Source organism: Gymnogyps californianus, chromosome 1, assembly GCF_018139145.2.
Source record: "Gymnogyps californianus isolate 813 chromosome 1, ASM1813914v2, whole genome shotgun sequence".
Classification (NCBI taxonomy): domain Eukaryota; kingdom Metazoa; phylum Chordata; class Aves; order Accipitriformes; family Cathartidae; genus Gymnogyps; species Gymnogyps californianus.
Genome location: NC_059471.1, coordinates 4,423,558 through 4,444,976, shown reverse-complemented (window position 1 = coordinate 4,444,976; position 21,419 = coordinate 4,423,558). Strand labels below are relative to the sequence as shown.

Sequence of the window (21,419 nt, the reverse complement as noted above, 5' to 3'; positions counted from 1 at the left end):
AGGCTCTTTCTTACGGTGTTCAAGGGAACTCTGATCCCAGTGGATTAATTTTGTTTGCTCATACAAAGAGTCGTGTTACCAAATATACTAGCTTGATTGCTCACATTCAGAGATTTCATTAGAGGAACCCCAGTTAATTCCCAACCAGGAAATTGATGCAGAAGCTTGCATTCATCATCCTAATTCAGCAAACTTAGCGCATCCAGGCAAAAGAGTAGAACAGAAAGTTGATTATATAACTGCAGGAATCCTGAAACCCAGCAGAATGGTTCGATCGATTTACTCTAACTTCTTAAAGAGAAAAAAAAAAAAAACCATGACAACAGCCACAATGCAAGACTCCTATGATGGGCTCTCCAGCATATTCCAAATTTGCCCCCAGTTAGAAACATTGCAAGAGTTCACCTTTCTTCTATTCTGGCCCAAACCAAATCCAGGGAGCATGGTGGGGTTTAGGAGCATTGAGTTTAAAGGTGAAATAAACCCTCCTTCTGTGGACTCTGAAAGGCCAAATTACAGCTGAGCCCTGTGGTAGGCTACTCTATGGGATTGATTCACAGGTAGCACCACAGAAAATTTCCTGGGTTTAGTAAACAACTCCAGGGCCGTAACAGCCTAGCCTCAAATTTGATACAGTTGATGATGTGGCCTGGATAGTGCCCCGGGTGCTGTGCATCCCACCTCAGAGATGCAAAGGGAGACTTCACTCTGCCTGCATGGGCCTTGCACTGAGATTGTATCTGGTATCTGAATCTCTCTGTATGATATTTTACTAGCAACAAGCCTTAATTGTTTGATTCATATTAGGGTTATTTAGAAAAATAATGGCAGAGAGGGCTTCCCTCTGTGGTGGAGTTGGGATGTTCATCATCCTTGAACAGCCTGGACACAAGACCAAAGCCATCACTTGAAGTTCAGTTGCTGCACCTGAATGTTACAGGGTCTCTAGAGCTCTGAGGGACCAGCAGTTAGCTCTCCAAACACACAACGGCCTACCTAGCAGGATTTTCAAAGCACCTCAGTGCCTAATTCCCATTGATCTCCGCAAAAGCTACGTGCTTAACTCCTTTTGAAAATCTGGTCCTGGCACGCACTGGTGATGTATGCAATAACAAGTGCCTAGACAGAGAGGCAGACAGCCCGTCCCACACAGGCTTCTGCTTATGGCGCCATCGGGCTGTTATTTGTTTTACTTAGCAAAACTCTGATTTTTGAGAAATCTGCCCCTTTAAGTTTGCCTTTCATCAGCCTTCTTGCATAAATAATCACACGTGTTCTGAATAGCCAGGGTTGTAAGCAGTGCCTCTCGGTTTCTGCTGGAGCAGCTGGAAACCAGACAAGGCACATTACAGGTGGATCCTGGTCTCTTTTCCCCAGCTTTCTAACCCATCACTTGTGCCATTTAAATCCATAAAGCAGCTCAGTCCGTGCGCAGCCCAACATAAAATAAGCCCACCAGTGTCTGGTGAAGGTTCTTGCTACCCTCAGCCCAACAAAGCAGATGATAGTCAGCTCTCTGCGGTGCTGAGGTGTATCCGCAGCAGAAGCTGAGCTGTGTTTGACCCTCTGGCACCCACCCTGCCTGCTTGGGACGGGTACCTTTGGGCAAGAGAAGGCCATGATTATAGCAGTCAGTGGAAAATATGTGCTTGCTGCTTTGTTCCGACATGATTTTGCATCAAGCTGAAGGTAATCTGGCCTTAAGTAGTTTGGCAGCATATTTGACAGTAAATATGAAGCACAGATGAACTTCAAAGACAGTCTTTTTCCCTGCCCCTGTGGCATAAACTTGTGCCGTCACCGGTTCAGCAATGAACGGCTACTTTCTCCTCTCCTTCAAATTTGTGTGATCTCAGTTTAACTCCAGTGATTTCACTGAGGCTCTGTCCACTTCACCCCACAGGGAAGATAAAAGGAAAAAGGATATTTAGAAAATGAAGGAGAGTGTGCTGGGGAAGGTCCTAGGACCTGCCCCCAGCATCTCTCACTTCTGTCTTCCCTCTCTATGAGTCAAGAGAAATGCTCATGTGATCCTTCCCAATGTGTTTCAGACAAATGAAACCAAGTTAGCTCAGGCTGGTGAAACGAGAGGACTCCCAAACTGCAGCATGCTCACATGTAGCAGATCTGATGGGACAGTGGCTTCCAGGAGGGGGGTGGTGACATGGAGCTGAGTGCGGCGCCTTTGGGTGCAGAGGATACCTTAGAAAAGCAGCTTTTCTTCTGAGCCCCTACATAGTTCCTCAGCATGTCCCACATGCCTGCAGGGTTTCCAAAGGAGTATCTGTAGATAATAAGATGATATTTTAATGCCAGAAGTATAGCATGGAAATGAGACTATACAGGTTTAGAGAAGGAAGATTCATGCTACCATGGAATATTCCCATAGAAGGCCCCCATTGTTTTTCAAATTACAAGATAGCGTTGACACATAACTGACACATGGTTGACGTTGGCAACTGCCTCCACTGCCGTCATCTGCACAATGACTGCTGCCCGACTTTACAGGTTGGGCTGCTCTGGATGTCAAAATCCAAGAGACACATTCCCAGGCTTCAGCCACCATCCAAGCGGATGGTGATGCAGTGCTTCCTGCATCGGTACCACTACACCAGAGTGATTAGTTAATCTCATTGCCAAGCCTCATAACTGCCCCACGCTAGGTTAGCTCTGATCCTCCCAGCCCTCTCCGCTTACTTACAATAGCGCTTCAACAGATCCATTAGATTCACAGGACGGAAAAATAATTCCTGCAAGGGCTGTGACCTCCCAGGTGGGCGGTCTGCGTGAACAAACCTGAAACAAAAACCTCTTCAAAAGGGTACCAGGACACAATTGAGGGAGAGATCGCAGGGAGCGGACAAGAGAACAAGGGAAATAATGTTTAAGCAGGTAATGAAAGAGAGAAATGCAAGACTTGGAGACTCTTATTTATTAATAAAGACCAGCTGCTGTTAGGACAGAGAGTGCCGCCTGCTGGCATGCGCAAGGGCTCTCCGAGGCAGGACTCGTGGCTTCTGCTTGTGTCTTTGCCACCAACTTTCTGTCTGACCCCAGAAAATCAATTAGAAGGTGGTTTTCCAAATTAATGTTCCATGGGAATTGGGCACATGACTGCTCCCGCTACATCTATAACTTTCTTTTTTTTTCTTCAGCCCTCCTTGGAATGAGTATATTAATACTTACCTATCTGGTAGAGCTGCCGTGAGGTTAATTTAATATTTGTAAAGTAATTTGATCTGGGGCTAGAGGATGCTGTATAAATGCAATGTATTACCATTAAGAAGATCCAGGGAAAAGCCTCTCCCAGTCTGGTAAGGTCACAGAACTGTGCCTCTTTGTGCGGAAAAATACAAGACAATCAGGTGAGGTGGAGCACTTTCGAATGACTCTGTTTTTCCTGATGAAAAGAAAAGCAGTCAGTAAAACAGAGGTAGACTGTTGCAAATGAGCAGAGCATTACAATATTCTGCCGTATATATATATTTATATATACCTATATATATAAACACATAGAGATATATATCTAAAACTTTCCTGTTTCTCTTCCTGATCTTAATGAGCAAAGATGACTGGATGCCTAAACACAGCCTTCTTGAGCTCTTTGACTGAGGAGGGCTGTGCTCCACCCTTCTTCCTTTTTCCTCTCCTCATAATCAAGGTTTTTCTTTTCATATCACAGCGAACTCTCCTTTGCCTTTCTAGCACCTGCACAATCTCATAGTAAGCCGCAATGCACTTATTCAATCCTACCTTAAATGTCCTGTCTTTTATCTCCCAAGCTCACTATCTGGATAAGGTAGTGAAAGGTATGCTCTTCCTTCCTATTTTTCCTATTGTCTTTGTGTTTCTTTTAAGAAAATGCACCGTGAACATGCTGTGTTGAGGTTGCATCTCTTCCTCATTGTCACCAAAGTGCTCCCTAATGTCTGGAAGGGTGAACTTTCCAGTCATTTAGGTAGGAAATACCTCCGTAAGTGCTGTGACCCTGTGTTAACATCCTATCAGTGTTCCTACCCGTCCCCTTGTCCCTGCCCTCCCCTCCAAATCATCTCTCATCCTCACCCCTCCTACCCAGGTAAGGCAAGTCAGGAGGAAACAAAAGTGTCTGTGAATACAGGAGGAGCCCTGTACAGTGATGTGTTTTAATTAAATGTCTATGATCCATTTTGTAACAAGCAGGTGAGTGCACTTTCTGTGTGGAGTCTTCATGTTTTTGATCCATAACTACAAAGTCTTACATGGGAACTTTGAGTAATGATATTTTTTTTTTCCTTAATACAAAAACGTTATGACAGCAAAGCCTCTGGTTGTACAAATCTGCAAAATCTATTGCAATTAGTGACGTTACATTAATGTACACTACAACGCAATCCAACCCTATGTTCCTATTTGTAAATGTAAAGCAAGTCTAGGACCCAGGTCTTTCTTCAGCGAAGAAGAAAAGGAATTGAACTGTTACAGAATAGAGGTAATCTGCTATCTTAAAAAAATCTCAGTTGTTTATTAATCAGAGCAATGAACTAAATTAATTTGGGACATTTAAATAGAAAGAGACAGTTCCACAATGCACTTAGCTTTCTAAAAATATTAAAATAGCACACATCTAGTTAAATACAACAATCTGACAATAAATATGATTGAGTTGGACACAAATATCTTTCTACATGGCTGATTTGACACTAACAGCAACACAGTGCTGACACCACGCAGCATCATATGTTTGCTGGTTAAACAAACCAAAAAATCAGGTTAAACAAATCGGTTTCTTCCATAGCATTACCCTCCTTTTCAGGTTGTGAGCAATCAGAAATAGCAGCTGTGAGAGGCTGATGAAGAAGGACAGATACGCCAAAATATTTGTCCGGTGAACAGTTAAAATGAAGTCTCTGCTGTATAGGGCACTTGTGGTGTGACGAGAAACATGGTTGCCCTACTGACTTCACTTCTCTGGAAGAATTTACAGCCTAATGTTTCTCTCTTGTTTCCATTGAGGCTTAAAGGCAGGTTCAGGTACAATGGCAAATAGGCAAAAGCTTTGAACAGACAAACAAATATTAATGATAAGGAAATGTCCACAGTTTAAATAAGGAGACTTTCATCTTCAGTGTAATGCAGCAACTGGTAGCTGTCCTTGGACCTCTGTTTATAGATCAGTGGATTGTTCAGTGGTAGTTAGTTTTCTCTCATTGCTTAGCATCAGTAAAATATGCTTGACTTTGTTTAAATTAGGAGAAAAAGTGTATTCTCCTTCTTAGATCAAGGAAAGAGGGTCACTTGTTGTGCCCTTATGAAGTAATAGTGGTGGCATCCTTAGAGGAAGATATGGGCCCCCACTAGGGAGTGCGATCAGAACCTCCTGTTAAAGTGCCACACCTCGGTGTTTTGCATTTCAAAACCCCAGAACTCCTCCTTTTCATCTCAACATGTATTGGAGAAGGCTGGATCAAAAGGTAGCAGATAAGCACCAAGGGGATAGAAAAGATGAGAAATCGACCTGCAGAGCCTGGGTCCAGGGACCTTCAGTACTGATTTGCCCATTCAGTGGCCCAGTTGTTTTTTACTAAGTCTTGTGTAGCTGTCATTTTTCCTCTGGATAGCCTTTTGACTCACCTTTATGCCCAAGAATAAAGACACATTATATTTAGTGAGTATTTCAGTGAGGTTAAGCAACATACTAAAAATAAAAGATTTTATCTTACCATGCATGGCCCCTTTTGGAAAGATTAGCAATAGCTGGAACATTAAAAGTACATGTTTTTTACTTGGCTAACTGCATGGTGTGCATTTTTCAAAACTAAATTACTCATGCCCTTTTGGCTTTCTTAATTATTAACATCTTTCTGGTTGAAATCCCTTCCGAGTAATCCTGTGTTGTCAAGGGTGAGCCTGATTTACTGCTGAATCTTTCCTACAGCTTTACAATAAACCAGTAAGTCAGAGAAGATGCAGAATTGTTTCTAAATTGGAGGGCAAGTTTCAATAGCAAACATCAGCATGATTAAACCAAGAAGCTCTAACTAGAATTGGAGTGGAGTCTTCTAAACTAAGGCCTAATTAACACTGGTAATGCTTAAAATGAAAAGAGGTGCCTACTATTAAAGAGGTGCTGATTTTAGAGAGAGTTTCTCCATCCAGAATACCATTGGAGCTGACGGTACATCAACGTAATTAATTTCTATTGTTGGTTATCAATTCCTGCTTTTAAAAAAATAACCACATTAACACTGTAGTGAGGCATATAAACAGCTAGGCTGAAATGTAAAGATGCTGAACAACATTTGAATTCAGGGATGGCTGCAAGGTGACTTCTTTGGGTTGCTCCTGAAGTCTGAGAAGCAGTGAGAACCCAAGGTCTGACCACAGCTGATTCCCTCATTTGTACAGCTATAAGCAATAGGAGCTCTGGCAAGTAACTTTTTAATCTTCATTTTACAGGATGCATCTGATTAAGGGTTTCTGGATTCCCACCATCACAAAATATCATGGTGGTAGTTTAAGAGTTGAGTGTTTTTCGGGACACTTTACCGGGTTTCTCATAATTTGCAGGGGTCAGCTGATGCTTTGCTCCTCCCCTTCAGTCCTACAGAACTTCTGCAGGTCACTTAGGGATTGTTGTTCTCTCAAGGTCCAGGTGTTTGCATCCTCACATGTTGCATTCAGCCGTGTCCTACTCGTTTCAGAGCTCAACTGCTGTCTGTTGGCACTTGCTAGAACATCCATCAGTGCTTTCTTACTGACAATGGAGGGAAGATAATAGCCTTATCTTTTAAGTCCAATTTCAAGTGGCAATGAGGCTTGGCTTGAAGAAAAATCCCATTGAACATTGCTTATAATTGGACTAATTAGAGAAGGCCTAAACTGTACAAATGATTAAGAGCAGATTATTTTACCAACAGTCTTAAAATGGCAGGATAGTTTCTTGCTCCGGTGACAGTCTCCTTTGACTCTGATACTCTTTTCTTGTCTAGTTCAAAATTGGTCCACTTTTTATATTGCTTCCCTGGTCTGTGCTGTCTCTTGCGTGGCAGACCCGACATCTTTGTGCACGTCCCACAGTATCATCATCTTTCAGCAGCGCTTTCATGTACTTCAGTTGGAAACTCACATAAAGGGTTTCCCTCCCCCGCCACCTCAAAAAGCCCCATTCATATATTTAATTCTTTTAGTCACCCAAGTACAGTTAACAAACACAAGCAGGAATAATGGATCGTTAGTGACTCTTGCTATGAGAAATCAGAGCTGCAAGATTATGGTGGTGTAAATCTGTGAGGATTAAGCCATCCTGCTGTGCTGATATTCAGAAGCACTGTGGAGACAAGATGATCTTTTTGCTTTATCCCCCAGCATGGGGGAAAGGAGAGGATAAAGTTTATTTGTATTGTCTTTTTGTCAAGTGCATTGTAGTGCACTGTTTGTGGAATGGGGAATACTGTACGTTCCTATCTCTGTAGTGGTGGTGATGGTCAAGTCTTTATGCAGTGGACCAGTTTAGAAATGGTAGTACTTATAGGTCCATTCTCCTAGATTGGCCTGCACGTCCATGTTATCTTCTAACTTTCTGAAGGTACAAGTCCTCTAACAGCTGCTCTTTAATTGTGTTGTTTTCTATTAATGGTTGCCTTTCTCATTACTTCTGAAAACTGTCCGCTCTCCTACCAAACCCATAAGACAGGAGAGGTACAATGTAATCCTCACAGCACTGATACTTTGCTGTACCTTGTAATGTAGTGGTTAATATCTAAAAACTTTTATGTTCATGAATCTGTGAAGAAGAGTTTATCTCATTAGGAAACAGTTTTCTCTGACTCCTTGGAAGAGATTTATCTCGCTAGGAACCAGAGATGACTCTCTCCTTGGTGGGAAGGGGTAAAGTTACTTTCTAGACTTGAAAGATGCCAAGACAGTGGAGTATGAAATTACAGGTGGGAGTTATCCTACTTTAGATATCCACAGCATAGATGCTTATATCTCATCTAGTCACCCTTCCCTTAATAGTCAAGAAGAGGAATAGATACCTTGGGGAGGCGTAATCTCATGAGGTGATAGCCTCGCTCTTCTGTCTCGCCTCTCCTGACTGATGCTTTTCCTCTGTCTGCTTTCTGAGATGCTTGACTTAGTTTCTCTGGGTCCAGATCAAGAAGATTCAGAGGAAATCCTGAAAGTCCATTCAAATACTCTCAAACACATTTCATATAGACAATGAATTGCACACAAAATCCAAAGACATAGGACCGAAAGGGGTCTCCTCAGTTAGCATCCAGTCTTCTGCTGTCAAGGGCAACCACGTTGTGTAAAATTTTATATAAATTTACCAAGCGCTATGGATAGATAAATGAGGCTTCTTCTCCTTAGTACTCCTACTGGGAGGCTACTCCAAAACTTTATTCCTTTGATCCTGGCAAATAATTTTTTTTTTTTTTCTAATTTCCAGCCAGAATTTATTCTTGCTTCGTTTATGTCCGTTTGTTCTTATGCCAGCATTATTCTCTTTAGCTTAAATAGCTGTTTTCCCTTCTCACTGTTTATCTGTTTCATGAATTAGTGGAAAACAATCATAGTCTTTTCAGCCTTTGCTGTGCTAGAGTAGACAAATCAAGCTCTTCTCATTTCCTCACATGCAGAAGGTGCCTCACCCAAATTATATCAGCTATTTTCTGCCACTCCAAATTCCCCCTTTCCTAAGCCTGGGAGAGTAGAGCACATGCAGTTCCATATGAGCTCCTAATTTTTACAGTTATATTAGTTTTTCCTTATACTTGCTGGACACTCCTCACATGAGACATTTGAAGATCATTTGCTTTTGTCAGTCTCAGAGCAAGTGATCAATCACTACAGTATCTTTTCTGTCTAATAATGTTAGATCTTTGCTTTTGAGATCTTTGTTCCAAAGATTAGGAAATGCAAAATATAATTGAAATAAAAACAAGAGAATGGAATCCCTCTTTTCCCTCTGAATTTTTCATCATGTGAAACCTCATAAGCCTAACTTAAACCGTTTCCAGGATTTGGATCTGTTCCTACGTGGCTTAGAACCAAACCCAGGAGACTTTTTGTCTTTAGCTCCCAGCAAAAACTTCTAAAACCTATCTTCTTCCCATTGCAGAAAATAAGAGTCTGTTCCAGGAATTAAACACTACTTGTTGGGTTAAAAATCTAGTGGTATCCAACCCTTCTTCTCTCATCCTTCTACAGTGGTGTCTTCAACTTCTCATCACCCAACTCTTTTTGGTTTTCATTGCACTTCTGTCCAGGTCAACACCACAGCACCTTTGCAAGGAGTTTCCTGCTCAGCTTCTGCAACTGCAGGATAGAAAAGAACTTTTTAGGATGGGTTATAAAGAGTTTAAGCAGTAAAAACATGAGGTGTGCTCAATGACGATGCACCAGCCAAGCTCTAATGGAGCCATGCAGAATACACATAAAGTGAGATTTCTTCAGAGGTTTTTCATCTAGACGAATTTAGGCAGATTTATAAAGAGGGGAAAAAACTCCTATCTCTACCGTCAGTATGGTCCCATCCAAACTGAATTTATCTACTCCAAAGTGGGATTACCTACCTAGATAAGTAATTTTAGCAGGTTATTTTAACAAGTAATACACTTCTTCCTCTCTCATTCTCCAAAACAGCTGAATGCTTTCAGCTTGTACTGAAAATAAGTAAAGGGAACAAACACATAAATTAGCTCTAGCATGGAAAAAAATCAGATTAAGTGGTCAAAAGTTTGGCACTGTTGTAAGTAACTGAAGGCAGGATATTAAAATGGAGAACTTCAAGTAGCCTTGCCTATAAATAGCTCTTCTGTAGTATATAAATACTAATATAGTGTATAAATACCAAAATACACACACACACACAAGCATGTTCACACATGCACACACACGTTATATGCCCCCTCCAGAATACACATTTTAAAAGACTGAAATACAACAAATATGTTTGTAAATGAAAAATTTATTTAAGATCCTTTTAAAGGACTTTTCCTTACCACCTTTGTTCCTTCTTCCATTTGGTCCCTGTAAATCTGTCACTTGTTAGAAAAACAATCCTAGAAAAGATGTTAAGTTCACCATGAAACAATTCTTTAGTTAAAAGGCATTCCTGAACTACATTTCCCCAGCGCAGGACACACGATGACGTGGTGCGCTCTACATGCTGTCTCAGCACTTCTTGGGCAGACCCTCATGCATCATGCGGTCAGCCAGATGTTGCAACGACACATAACCTTTCAATACTCTTCGCCATCATGCTGTAACCCTTTACGATGGGATAAGTCTGTGTTGTTTGCACGGTTTCACAAACAAACCTGCCTTGCAAAGCTGAGAGCCTGAAGAAACTCAAACTACGTGGCAGGATTGCACAACACACGTATAAATAGAGAGGGCCTTAAAGCAGGGCTCAGGAAGACTGAATTGTGTTCCTGCTATAATCAGTCCTGCTGAGTGACCTTGACAGTCACTTCAGTCCCTTGTACTTCAGTTTCCTAAGCTGTAAAATGTGTCTTACATTTCCGCTGGCTTCTTGGTAAAGATTTTTGAGCTCTGCAGGTAGAAAAACCCCAGAACTGTATAAGCGAAGCAGCCTCCCTCACACCGCTGCTTGCTGTGGAAATTACTCTACTGTTTTCTTAGGGTGAGGGGAAAAAAGGGTGGAAATCTCGTCAGGAGATCATCAGATGAGAAAATCAGACTCTAGTGAGCAGACTGGGAGCTTGGTGTTCGTCCCCCCTAAGTTTTATCGCCTATAAAAGAAATGCCTGCCTCTGTGCTGGGCTCTCTCTAGTCACTGGGGAGAAATGAGTGTTCCCAGAGTGTGCTTCAGCTCATCACTATGGGCATCTAACACACACGAGGGGATTTATGCCATGGGACGGTCTTTTTCTCTGCTGACTACAGAGAGAGTTGAAGGTATCTCCGTTATGGATGAATTGTAACCGGATAAGATGAATCCCACCCAAGATGACTACAGTAGAGAAATTGGGTATTCTCCAAATATTTTCTAACATAGGAAGTGCCTTCCCTTTCCAGCCAGCTTTGACCGCTTACCAGGCTGAGGTCTCAGTATTGCTGAAAGCCAGCTGCTTGATCCTGCTGGGTGTTAGGAACTTTAACCCCACATGCAATTTAGGTAACCCTAAATCTTGGTCATACAAAGCAAAGGCTTTGAGAGACTCAGAGGGCAGGGTGGGTTTTACAACCAATGAAGCAGGAAAATCTCATTGCCTCCCCGAAGCTCACCATTCCCTCGACCTAATTAGCGAGGCTGTGCTGTGAGGACCTCCGGGGAGATAGCAGCCCATTGAGTAGTCACCACCGTCCTGATACCGAACTGGGACAGTTCACGCCAGGTGGGAAGACACCAAGTGGGAGTGGAGAAATAAACTGAAGGCAAAGGGAAAAAGCTGTTTAATTAGCCCCTTTCCAGGCTGCCTTGTTTTGTCTTTCCAGTGCATTTGAGTGTGTGGCTGTTTGCCTTGCAGAGGGATGCCCTGGCTTGTGTAACGGCAACGGCAGATGCACTCTGGACATGAACGGCTGGCACTGTGTCTGCCAGCTGGGCTGGAGAGGAGCAGGCTGCGATACTTCCATGGAGACGGCGTGCGGCGATGGGAAAGACAACGACGGAGGTAGGACATGAGCACATGTGATATGTCAGGCTTCACAGAGCCTATAAGCCTCGCACAGTGAACAGTCAGCTGGGCTTGATTCTGCAGGGCAGATTGTTTTTTGACAGCTGGTGGAGAACAGACAGCGAAGTCTGCCAGGCTGGCTCAGCCAGAGTGGATTTGAATTCAAATGAAATGAATTTGGACTTGCGGTGCCAGGGCTGAAGAAGGAGGTTTGTTTATCCTCAAATCAATCCATATACCAGAGAGCAGGCAGAGGCTATGCACTCGTCCTATCACTCCACCCCAGCCGGGTCGCTCAGCAGTGACACGATGTGACCACCTCAGGCAGCAAACGCTCCTGACTGTTCGAACTTTGGGCTCACTGCCTGAGGTTTTCATCAAGGCTCGCTGGTAGGTCACTACTGACTTGGGATGGATATTTTGCAGAAACTTAGAGACTTCGGTGACTGATCCCCATGCCCACAAGCCATCCAATCCCTCTCGAACCATGTTTTATTGATTACAGTTCCATATGTAATGATGTCAGGCATGTGAATAATAGCTCTGCGTAATGCAAACTTAATATTCAGAGTTATCTCATTACAAAGGAAACCCTGGTGCAGTGTGAAGGTTTGAATTAGAGGGCAGGAGATGAGATATTAAATTTAAGGCATAAGGGAGACTGCATAATTTGTTTTGTTGTCACTCAGCAAAAGGCTTTGTAAACCACAAGTCTGGGCCAGGACCCAGACTGTGAAGTGGAGACTGCATTTTGCAAGCCTCTGTTTTATCATATTCATAAGAACAGTACGGTTAAAAAAAAATAAAAATAGCCAAGCCAAGACTGTGATTATCTGCTTCACAGCAACTGGGATTCTGATTGAATATTTAAAATACTTCTGCACATCTGGCATGGCAAATGGACCAAATTATCCCTTTAGAAAAGATGGAAAAAATTGGAGAACCATACAAAGAGTACACACTATAAAACAAAGGTTGCTTTTTGCCTCACATGAAACTGAATACCACTGTACTCGTCTTTCCTATTTACAGCTGACACAGGGCAGCAATAAAGTTCATCACATCAGATGTGTAAAAATATGGTAAATAGAGCCAAGGATAATCCCAGTCTCCATGGAAAAAAATAACCAACAAAAACTCTGTGAAGTTTTTAGAAAGAGAGAGTGAGGGAAGGAGTAATCCAGCCTAGCATACAATGTAGAACACATCTGTATAACATCAAAAAGAGCATGGCCAGACTCTGAGCAGGTTGGTGGAACACCATCTCCTCCTGTCTCCTGGTTCAAGGTGCTAACCTTGTAACTGGGTTACCCTCACCTTGAAACGAGCCTTTTTTGTCGCCTTGCTAGCCTGCAGGACAGCAGATGTAGACGGGACAGACAATAGGCATCGACATGTTTACAAGTTAGTGCACATCAGCTGCTAACTTACATTTGGTGAACTTGTGTGGAGCAGCGGTGTACACAGCTAGAGCAGAGCAACTGATAGGTTGTAACATATTGCCTTGTGACAGCTTATTCATGTGTCAGAGCCCACAAACGAGTGTTGACTTTACTTTTAGTACACTAAAAAAAATACATGTACATGGTGTGCATTACAGTTTACAGATAATCCATGTCATACACTATGCTATTCCTTTGATTTTGCTACATTACTGCTAAGGACTCTCCTCAGCTGGCAAGTGGAACAGTTGAATACATTTACCTTCTTGACTTGATTTTTATACATTTTTATGGATCATTTGTATTTGTGGGCTCAAATCTAGAATTTCAACCTCTGAGATGGAGGGGCATCAGCAGTGGTGAGGCACTTCTGCTTTGAAGCCTGAGGAGTTCCTTGTTTAGCACAGGGATTCGAATATAGTTACATGGACTTGTGAAGAAAGGCTGATTCTGAACCTGTTTCCTAGTTTTTATGCTGATTTCTATAGCAAGACAGCTGGAGACATTTGTAGAACATCCATAGAATAATTTAGGTTGGAAGGGACCTCCAGCAGTTATCTAGTTCAACCCTCCTGCTCAAAGCAGTTCTAATTACATCAGGTTGCTCAAGGCTGTGTCCAGTCAACTCTTGAACACCTCCAAGGATGGAGATTCCACCTCTCTGGGCAACCTGCTCCAGCATATGACCATCCTTATAGTAAACGTTTTTCTCCTAATATCTAATCATAATCTTCCGTGTTCCAACTTAATGTCTGTTGCCTTTTGTCCAGCACCATCTGAGACATCCTAGAGTACCCCAGCTGGCTTCTGGCTTCCCCTTCACAATAGCTTGGATCTCTAGTAGAGCATAGATATATGTTTCATGTGTGACAGCTGCCTTTGGATTTCTCAGATATCCAAAGGCAGCTCAAATGACACTAGGCACCTGTGTTTAGAGGCAGAATTGAGCCCATATTCGATGCAGCCACTTTGTCACAACAAATATTATACCTTGGGAAACTGCTGTGCTTTGAAGAGCACTGAAGAGATGTAGGCCTGAACAGCCTCTTGAAGGAGCATGTAGTATGTTTATGAGCACTACGGCTTCTCCCTCTTTTGGGATCCTGTTCCAGTCTCTGGAGTGATGCATGCTCAAGGCTGGAGAAAGGTGATTTATTTTGGTTCACCGTAAAGGATTTCAGGGCTATTGCTGAATTTGTCTTCATATGTGCATGAATGTAGGCAATGGAGATGGTAGTCCTTTCAGGAAGCTTTAGAAGAAGTCAAACATCTGAGCTAGTCACCGTGGGTACCCTCAGCGGATAGAAATAGATTTAGGGCATCATCTCTCTGAGGTATTTCAGATATCACCTCATAGGTGCCTACTTTTGGTTGGCGACCGCTGCCCTTCGAGTCACTTTCTGCTCAGAGCAGCATGTCTCGAAGCTGAGACACCACAGCGGGGCCGTTCACGCTACGGGGGGTTTCACTCTGCCTGAGCTCATCAGAAGCTGGTTCCTGCACTGTGGTATTGAGTGTCTGCTAATCAAGATCCCTGCAGCCGGAAATTCCTCAGGATAATGGGAGCTGAAGTCAGAATCTTTTTCATCAGATCCCAGCCTAATCATACCCTGAGGGAGACGGGTACCAAGTTACAGAGTGTGTTTGCCTCTTAAATCTGGAGGCTGTTCAGATAAACAATAACAAGCTAAGCAGAAGGCACTCGGAGAGACACTTGGTGAAATGTAATCTCCATTCAGGTTAGAAAAAAGGTGTCTCGGAAAGCAGTCCCCTCTCCACACACGAGTGTCATCTGTCAAAGCTAGCACTTAGGTTTCACACCCAGGTCCGCTTTATTTACACTTTTAAACACAAAGCCCGTCAACTTGAAAGGAGTTGTAGCAAGTAACTGAGAGCAGGCGATCATCCAGTATCAGTCAAGGGAAAACAGTGCAGTGACAGAGCTTTAACAATCCGGGTAAAAGGCTAGGATTTTGCACATTTGACCCAAGAGGCCACCTGTATTGCAACAAATGGGAGGTGTTTCCTTAAAACAAGCTGAGAAAAGTGGTTCTTGCCTCTCTTTGGCAGAAAATAACCTCTCTAATTCATGGCTGCGAACACTCACTACCTGAGAGTAGTCCTGTCTCACCCCACGCTGAGTGCTCTGTCACGTGCCTGAAGAATAAGAAGTTTGGAGGTTTAAAAGACCAAGGAAATTATCTTCTGTGACAAGTCCTAGAAGTGGAGTTAATGGCATTTGACAAACCCTTGAGAAGAGGCTGATATTCCATAGGCTAAGTATGGGCTCCGTTGCATTTGTAGACTCTGTAAGGAACAGAGTGTACAGGAAAAATGGAGGGGAAGAGGAGAGGATATTCTTCACAGTCTCACAGATATGCTGTTGGGCAGCAAAGCTGTGTTAATCATCTTTGCTATGGAGAAATAATCTAACTGTATGACTCCCTCCATATTGAGAGCCAGAGAGTTGGCCAGTTCCCCATTTCACTGTCTGGATACACCACACTGTCCTGAAATCATGAGACAATTACAGATATCAAAATAAATTGCTCTTTTGGTCTAGAAGTTCTGTCTGGTCAACACAGTAACTTCACTTGAGGGCCTCTGTTATTGTTTTGGGCTTTTCCAGAGTAGCCAAGTCTTCCAGATAGGGTAAAGCTTGCTGATTCTCTGGGAAGTGGAACTGATCGCATCCTTCATTTCCTGCTTTGAACAATTCCAGTTGCTAAACAGCTGCTGAACTCTGCCCAAAGTGAATCTACTTTACTTGTGAAAGGCAAGAGTGTTTCTCACATGAAAAATATGTCTGGGATATAAATGTTCCTAATATTATCTAATCCTTCATATTCATTAGAGGTTGAAGTTCAGTTGTCTGCTGTTCTCTGCTGCCTTTTCCCAATTTAAACACTTCCAGAGGCTTGTGTTAGTGACTACTGCAGGATAATTTGAATAGATAGATAGATAGACAGACGGATAGATAGACAGACAGATAATCTTCCCAGTCAAATAATGCTGGCCTATCCTAACGTATATTGCACACCATTACATAGAAGTATAGCAACTTCATTTTTCTTACATGTTACCTGGTCAATGATCTTCCTTTGGGAGTGAAGAAAATAAACCATCTTGTTCTCCTTTTCTGCAGGAATTGTAGTAGCGAAGCTTCTGCCCCTCAGTTTATGTCTCATTCGTGACAGCTACATACAATGCATTTAACCTAGCACGAACACAGGGTTCCAATGTACACGTGGCCTCGTTTTGCCTTTGCAAGTTCAGTCTGTGCTCCACCAGATGCTACCCAAGAGCTAGCAGGTGGAGCAATCCTTATGCTTTCCTTCCCTCTATCCTCCTGGGCCAGAACAACTAAAAGTTGCCTTAGTCTTCCAAGCCTGGCGCAGTCAGCAGGTCAGAGCCACCAAGCCACTGCACACGGGATTTTTGCCTTTCCTTGCAGCCCCGAGTATTAGTTATTGCTGCCACTAGAAACCAGCTCTCACTTCAGGGACGATGTAATTCAGGACTGGGTTCTCTGAGGCAAATCAATGCTGTTTGTTTAACTGTACCGTAGCCCATAGGCGCAACTCCACAGAGTAATGCTTCGTGTCTTGCTTGCCCCATTCAAGGATCAGGTAGTGCTTGTAGTAAGGTGGAGACTTGCATAATGCTTTGGGACAGCAGCATGTCAAATTCTTTGGCAAGAGACATTTTGGCACTGCACGCTGGCCTTCTTAACGCCCATGTGTCCTCCATCTGTCCACCACATGCCAAATAATGCGTTAGAGAGCTGGCAGGAGTCTGCATTGCTCTTTGCCAGTACGTAGGGTTACACCTGAAGGTAGCGGCAGGGTTGTAAAGGGAATTCTAAAGAATCCAGGAGAACCCCAGAACGCAAACCTTTATCTTTGCAAATACTTGAGCTGCAGACAAGGTGGTGGGGTGCTTTCAGATTATTTTTTTTCTTGTTGCACACTGTTATGAACCTTTACTTCATGCCTGCAAGGCTTTTATAGCACAAGAAGATTGTCTCCTGGGCATGGTGTGGGAGCTGCCTGCTTCCTCAAAACCATAAAAAATGATGCATTAATGTGCTGGCTACATTTTTGAAGGGAAGTGTTGAGATCTGAACGCACCTGGGAAAACAGCCATCATAAATTAGCATTTACCATCACAGATAGATCCAGTCAAACAACAGGGTCATCCTGGAGGAACCACAAAGCACAGCTAAAAAGATGAGAAAGTCTGCTGTACCTGAAAATGTTGGCTAGCTGGTATAATTTGTTATAAATCACCCAGCTGCTCTTCCTCTGTTTTATGATGACTGTTAATCAACCTTTCCTCAAGTAAGAGAACAAAATGACCGGTTCACATTTTCAGGTTTCAGCTCGTTGCTGATTCTGTGTTGGACGATAACACTTGGGTCTCACCTGCTGCCGGTTGTTGGCACGGAGGCTGTCAGGAGGGCAGTGTGAACCCAGCATCCAGAAGCAGGAGTTGGTTGTCCCATTACAGAGGATGATGTGTTGTGAACTGAGGGTCTAGCAGTGGCTGTGGGTTGTCTTGACAGCTTGGGAGAGTTCCTGGTGCTTTTGACTAGTCCTTAATGAAATGCCTTTGATTAATAGATTCAGAAAGGAACCATGGAAGTGTCCTCTGTGTCGAAAGAATCCTACCATTGTCTGCTGAAATGAGGGAAGTCACTCATGGGAAGGAGGCGCTGCTGGGATATAAGATGTAACAAAAGGTGGCATGAACCATCTTCAGAAAAGACAGGCTTGGACACACATTTCACAAAGCATTTCTGCACCTGAAAAGATGCTTAAACAGAGTTTGGGCACTGATGCTTAAAGCAGAAATTCAGGAAAGCTCTACCAGACCTGCTTTAGCACCTGAGGCAAGCTCTTGCCTCCTCTTTGGGGCAGAAAGTCCCCTTAAAAACCTAAGGTTTTGCCCCGAGTGTGCTTAGGGTGCATAGAGTGCATAGCCACTTTCCTCTTGACCAGGCATTAAGAAACATGCCTATATATGAGTTATCTGAGACCATTTTCCAAGCTGTGCTCAGATGATTGCTTGAATTGCCTTGGATTCAGTCAACAGAATATGTTAGGGTGAACTTTTCAGCAGTAGCTTAACACTTGCAGCACTTGCCAGGAAAGCGAGAGACCTTGGTGACAAGGATATCTCGGCTGCTGAGGGTGTGAACCCGTTGCTCCCACAAAAAATTTCTAAGCTCTGAGTCCCTTTTTCTCAGAGGAATCACTTTTGAGAGGTGCTTTGGCTCCTGAAGGAGGCAGTTTCAGGTACAATATCGCATGACCATTGATCAGGTTAAGCAACCGATACTTACTGCCCTGTCTGCATGCTAGTCTCTCCTCTGCTGGGAAGGGCCCTCACATGCCTTGCTCAGCGTCATGAATTTCACTTGAAACATAGATTGCCTGGTTTCTGCGCTGCTTTGCTGGTTGTGCAATGCAAAAAATCCCTTTGTTAAAAGCCTGCCTGGAGAAAGGAAGAAACCCATGAAGCCAGCTGCATCAACTGTATTCTCCAGAGCAATGATGAGCTGGGGGACGCTGTGAACTTGTAGACTCTAAACACATTATTATAGCTCTGGTTTATGCCCAGCTAGGTGATTATCATGTGTTTTCTGTCATTTCCTTCTTCTACTTCCCTTCTTTTTCTTTTCAGATGTTTTGTTAAACGAGAATGTAGCTCTGGATTAGGATGAACTTCTTGCAGAGTATTTCTGTAGTGACTAGCACTGCAGAGCTCTGCTTCTGCACTAGAGCCCAAAGAGTCCTGTAATTCAAATACATGATTACTATTACATATGACTATATTATCTTGAACTTGGAAACATATGCTGAGCCCTTAGAGAACGATGTGAGGGCAATTCCTTTCCCAGGCAGCCAGCAATCTAATTTAGCCAGGCTACAACCAGTGAGAACCTTATTCAGGCAAAATCAAAACAGAGCAGGTGGGATAGAAAGAACGAAGATAACATTAATAGCTAACATGATCACAGGGGGTTGACAGTCACATTGGTGTTGTTCCTTAGGTTTGTGTTTTGTTTCGCTTTGATTCCTTACAGTGGGGCCAAAAGCTACAACTGTTTTGTTAAATAGGTAAAATTGTTCTCTGCAAAGCACTGGAATAAAACCTATTTATTCCCCAAATCCAATTGAAGTAAATTGAGTGTTGGTCCTCAACTCAGGGCAGAACATCATCCCTCCTGTAAACCTTCATCAGCACAAGCATTCACCTGAACAATAACTTGTGTTTTGTGCAGAAGTACCGAGCCATTCCTTTAGTCTCTGTTTCACCAGTTTAGACTAGAGCTGGAAGGGTAAAACCTGATTTGCTCAAGGGTAAGACTAACACTTTGTTAGCTTTACCTTTGAGCATCTGCATTTTAAACCCTCCCCATCCAAACTCTCCCAGTAATATACACAAAAGCATCACAGGACAAGACGGACGGTGTCCCCACAAAAAGTGATAATGTTGCCTGGTGAATGGCACAGAAAGGAAAGGGAAAGATAAGAACTGGATGAGGTGAGAGACGCAATTATTTGTATAATCAGTGCATTTTATGCTTTCATTGGCAATGGAAATACTCCTGAAAGACAATGGGGTTTTATTGTTATTTTTCTTTCGAGTTTTGCTTTGCCTAGTACAGTTCCTCACAGAGGCTCTTCCCACTGCAGTCAGTGGCAAAAAGATCTTTAGCAGGAGCAATCCTTGAGTTTGTCATGTAGGCTTTCCCAGATTTACCCTAATAAGGCTCCTTAGGCTCACCTCCTCCTGACTGCCTGTGTGTCCAGGGCTCCCGATGTGCATCACGGTCCACAGGATGCTCTCTGCCTACAAACAGGTCCATCCCTACCTGTGGCCTGCCTGTTCCAGCCCGACACTTGACATGCGGCACCTGTCAGAGTCTGCTTAAACACATAATAACACCTCCGGCTGAAGGTTATTTGCATTCTGTTGTTGATGTTAGCATGACGGATTTTTGTTGCAGCATCCATAACTGTAGAAATGCTCAATTATTCAGTCTCAGCGAGCTAAGACGCTGCCCATTAAATCAGCCAACACAATTGTGGGGCCATGAAAAGTCACAGCTAATTTGAAATTTTATTAGCTCTCGGCTGATCTTGTTTACTGCAGAAGCAGTGTCTCAAAACCAGCCCTTTGCTTCTGTACAAAACTCTAATCCTTGACACCTTGTTGGCACTGCGTGGTGCTGGGTGAGGGTCTTGGAAGCTAGACTGCAGGAGGCTTGAAAGAGGAGTGAGGCTGCTGTGGGATTTGTGAGCACTTTGCAGCCAGCAAGCACAGCAGCAACCCAAGGAATGCAGGGACAGTAGCCGCATTGCTGCTGGAGAGTAATTATTTTGCAGGACAGTACTGGCTGTGAAAGTGACAATTAGTTTTTGTTCTGGGGAGGGAATATGTCACGCTCATCTCATCACAGTTTAGAAGTAAGCCAAAAGATCTGCCTCTCCTAATAAGCGGTGGTGGTCAATAGGCACACAGTTTTTCCTGTCAGTTAGTGGCCGGTTGTGTGCCTTAGGATCTCAGTCCATTCCTAGCAAAGGAGGCTTTCAGGGAAGCTGGAGAGTCTGGACGTGAAGGCTTACAGGCTAGGAAGATTGCCACAAAACCTCTTTAGTTACTCAACGCCTGCCCCATCCTGCGTGCTCGGGTGGGAAGGAGCATGTCCCATTTAACCAACCACCCGGCAGATGTGGTGCTTACCATACCGAGCTTGTTTCTGTCATAACATACCTGGAAGACGTTAAGTTTATGTGTTGTGTTTTGGAGAAGAAAATTACTTTTGGCTTGGATCCTGCAACTCCTTGTGTGGTAAATACCAGAGACAGTGATCCTCCAGCCCACCTGAAGCTCCGGTGGGCAGAGTAAGCAAGACACAGCCCTGAGTCCTCCACCCTGACCCCAGTAGCTCCAGATTTTCAAAATTTCTGCTTGGTTTGGGTGGCTGTATTTTTTTGCATGCTATTTCAACATCATAAAGGGCACGATTTTCAGAAAGTGGTGGGTCACAAGCAGTTTTTGGAAGCCAAGTAATTTTAGGTCATCTTAAATTTGGCATCCAGGTGACTATTTGTGGAAGGCAGTTATGATATTGAGTATCTCCCGAAACTCCTGAGTAATGTCAACATTCAGATCTATTGTCATTATCTAATGTAGCTGTCCCAGTTGCTACAGTGAGAGTGTTTAAAGTCAGTTAATATCAGGTGTTTTCCAGCTGGTATTAAGCAAGTGTCACGCTTGTTAGGCCAAGGTCCTGCTCCAAGAAGGCACAGATAGCTTTAGAGTTTAGTCCCTTCCA

General features: G+C 43.3%; 1 protein-coding gene across 1 annotated transcript in view; it reads left to right on the top strand.

Moving 5' to 3' along the window:
* The window catches only part of TENM4 (teneurin transmembrane protein 4), a 355,419-nt gene that overhangs the window by 230,914 nt on the left and 103,086 nt on the right, over positions 1-21,419 (top strand). Inside the window, exons 13-14 of the mRNA XM_050901618.1 lie at positions 3,783-3,809; positions 11,481-11,627. Coding sequence (XP_050757575.1) covers positions 3,783-3,809; positions 11,481-11,627 — 174 coding nt within the window. The remainder of the gene's footprint in view (positions 1-3,782; positions 3,810-11,480; positions 11,628-21,419) is intronic.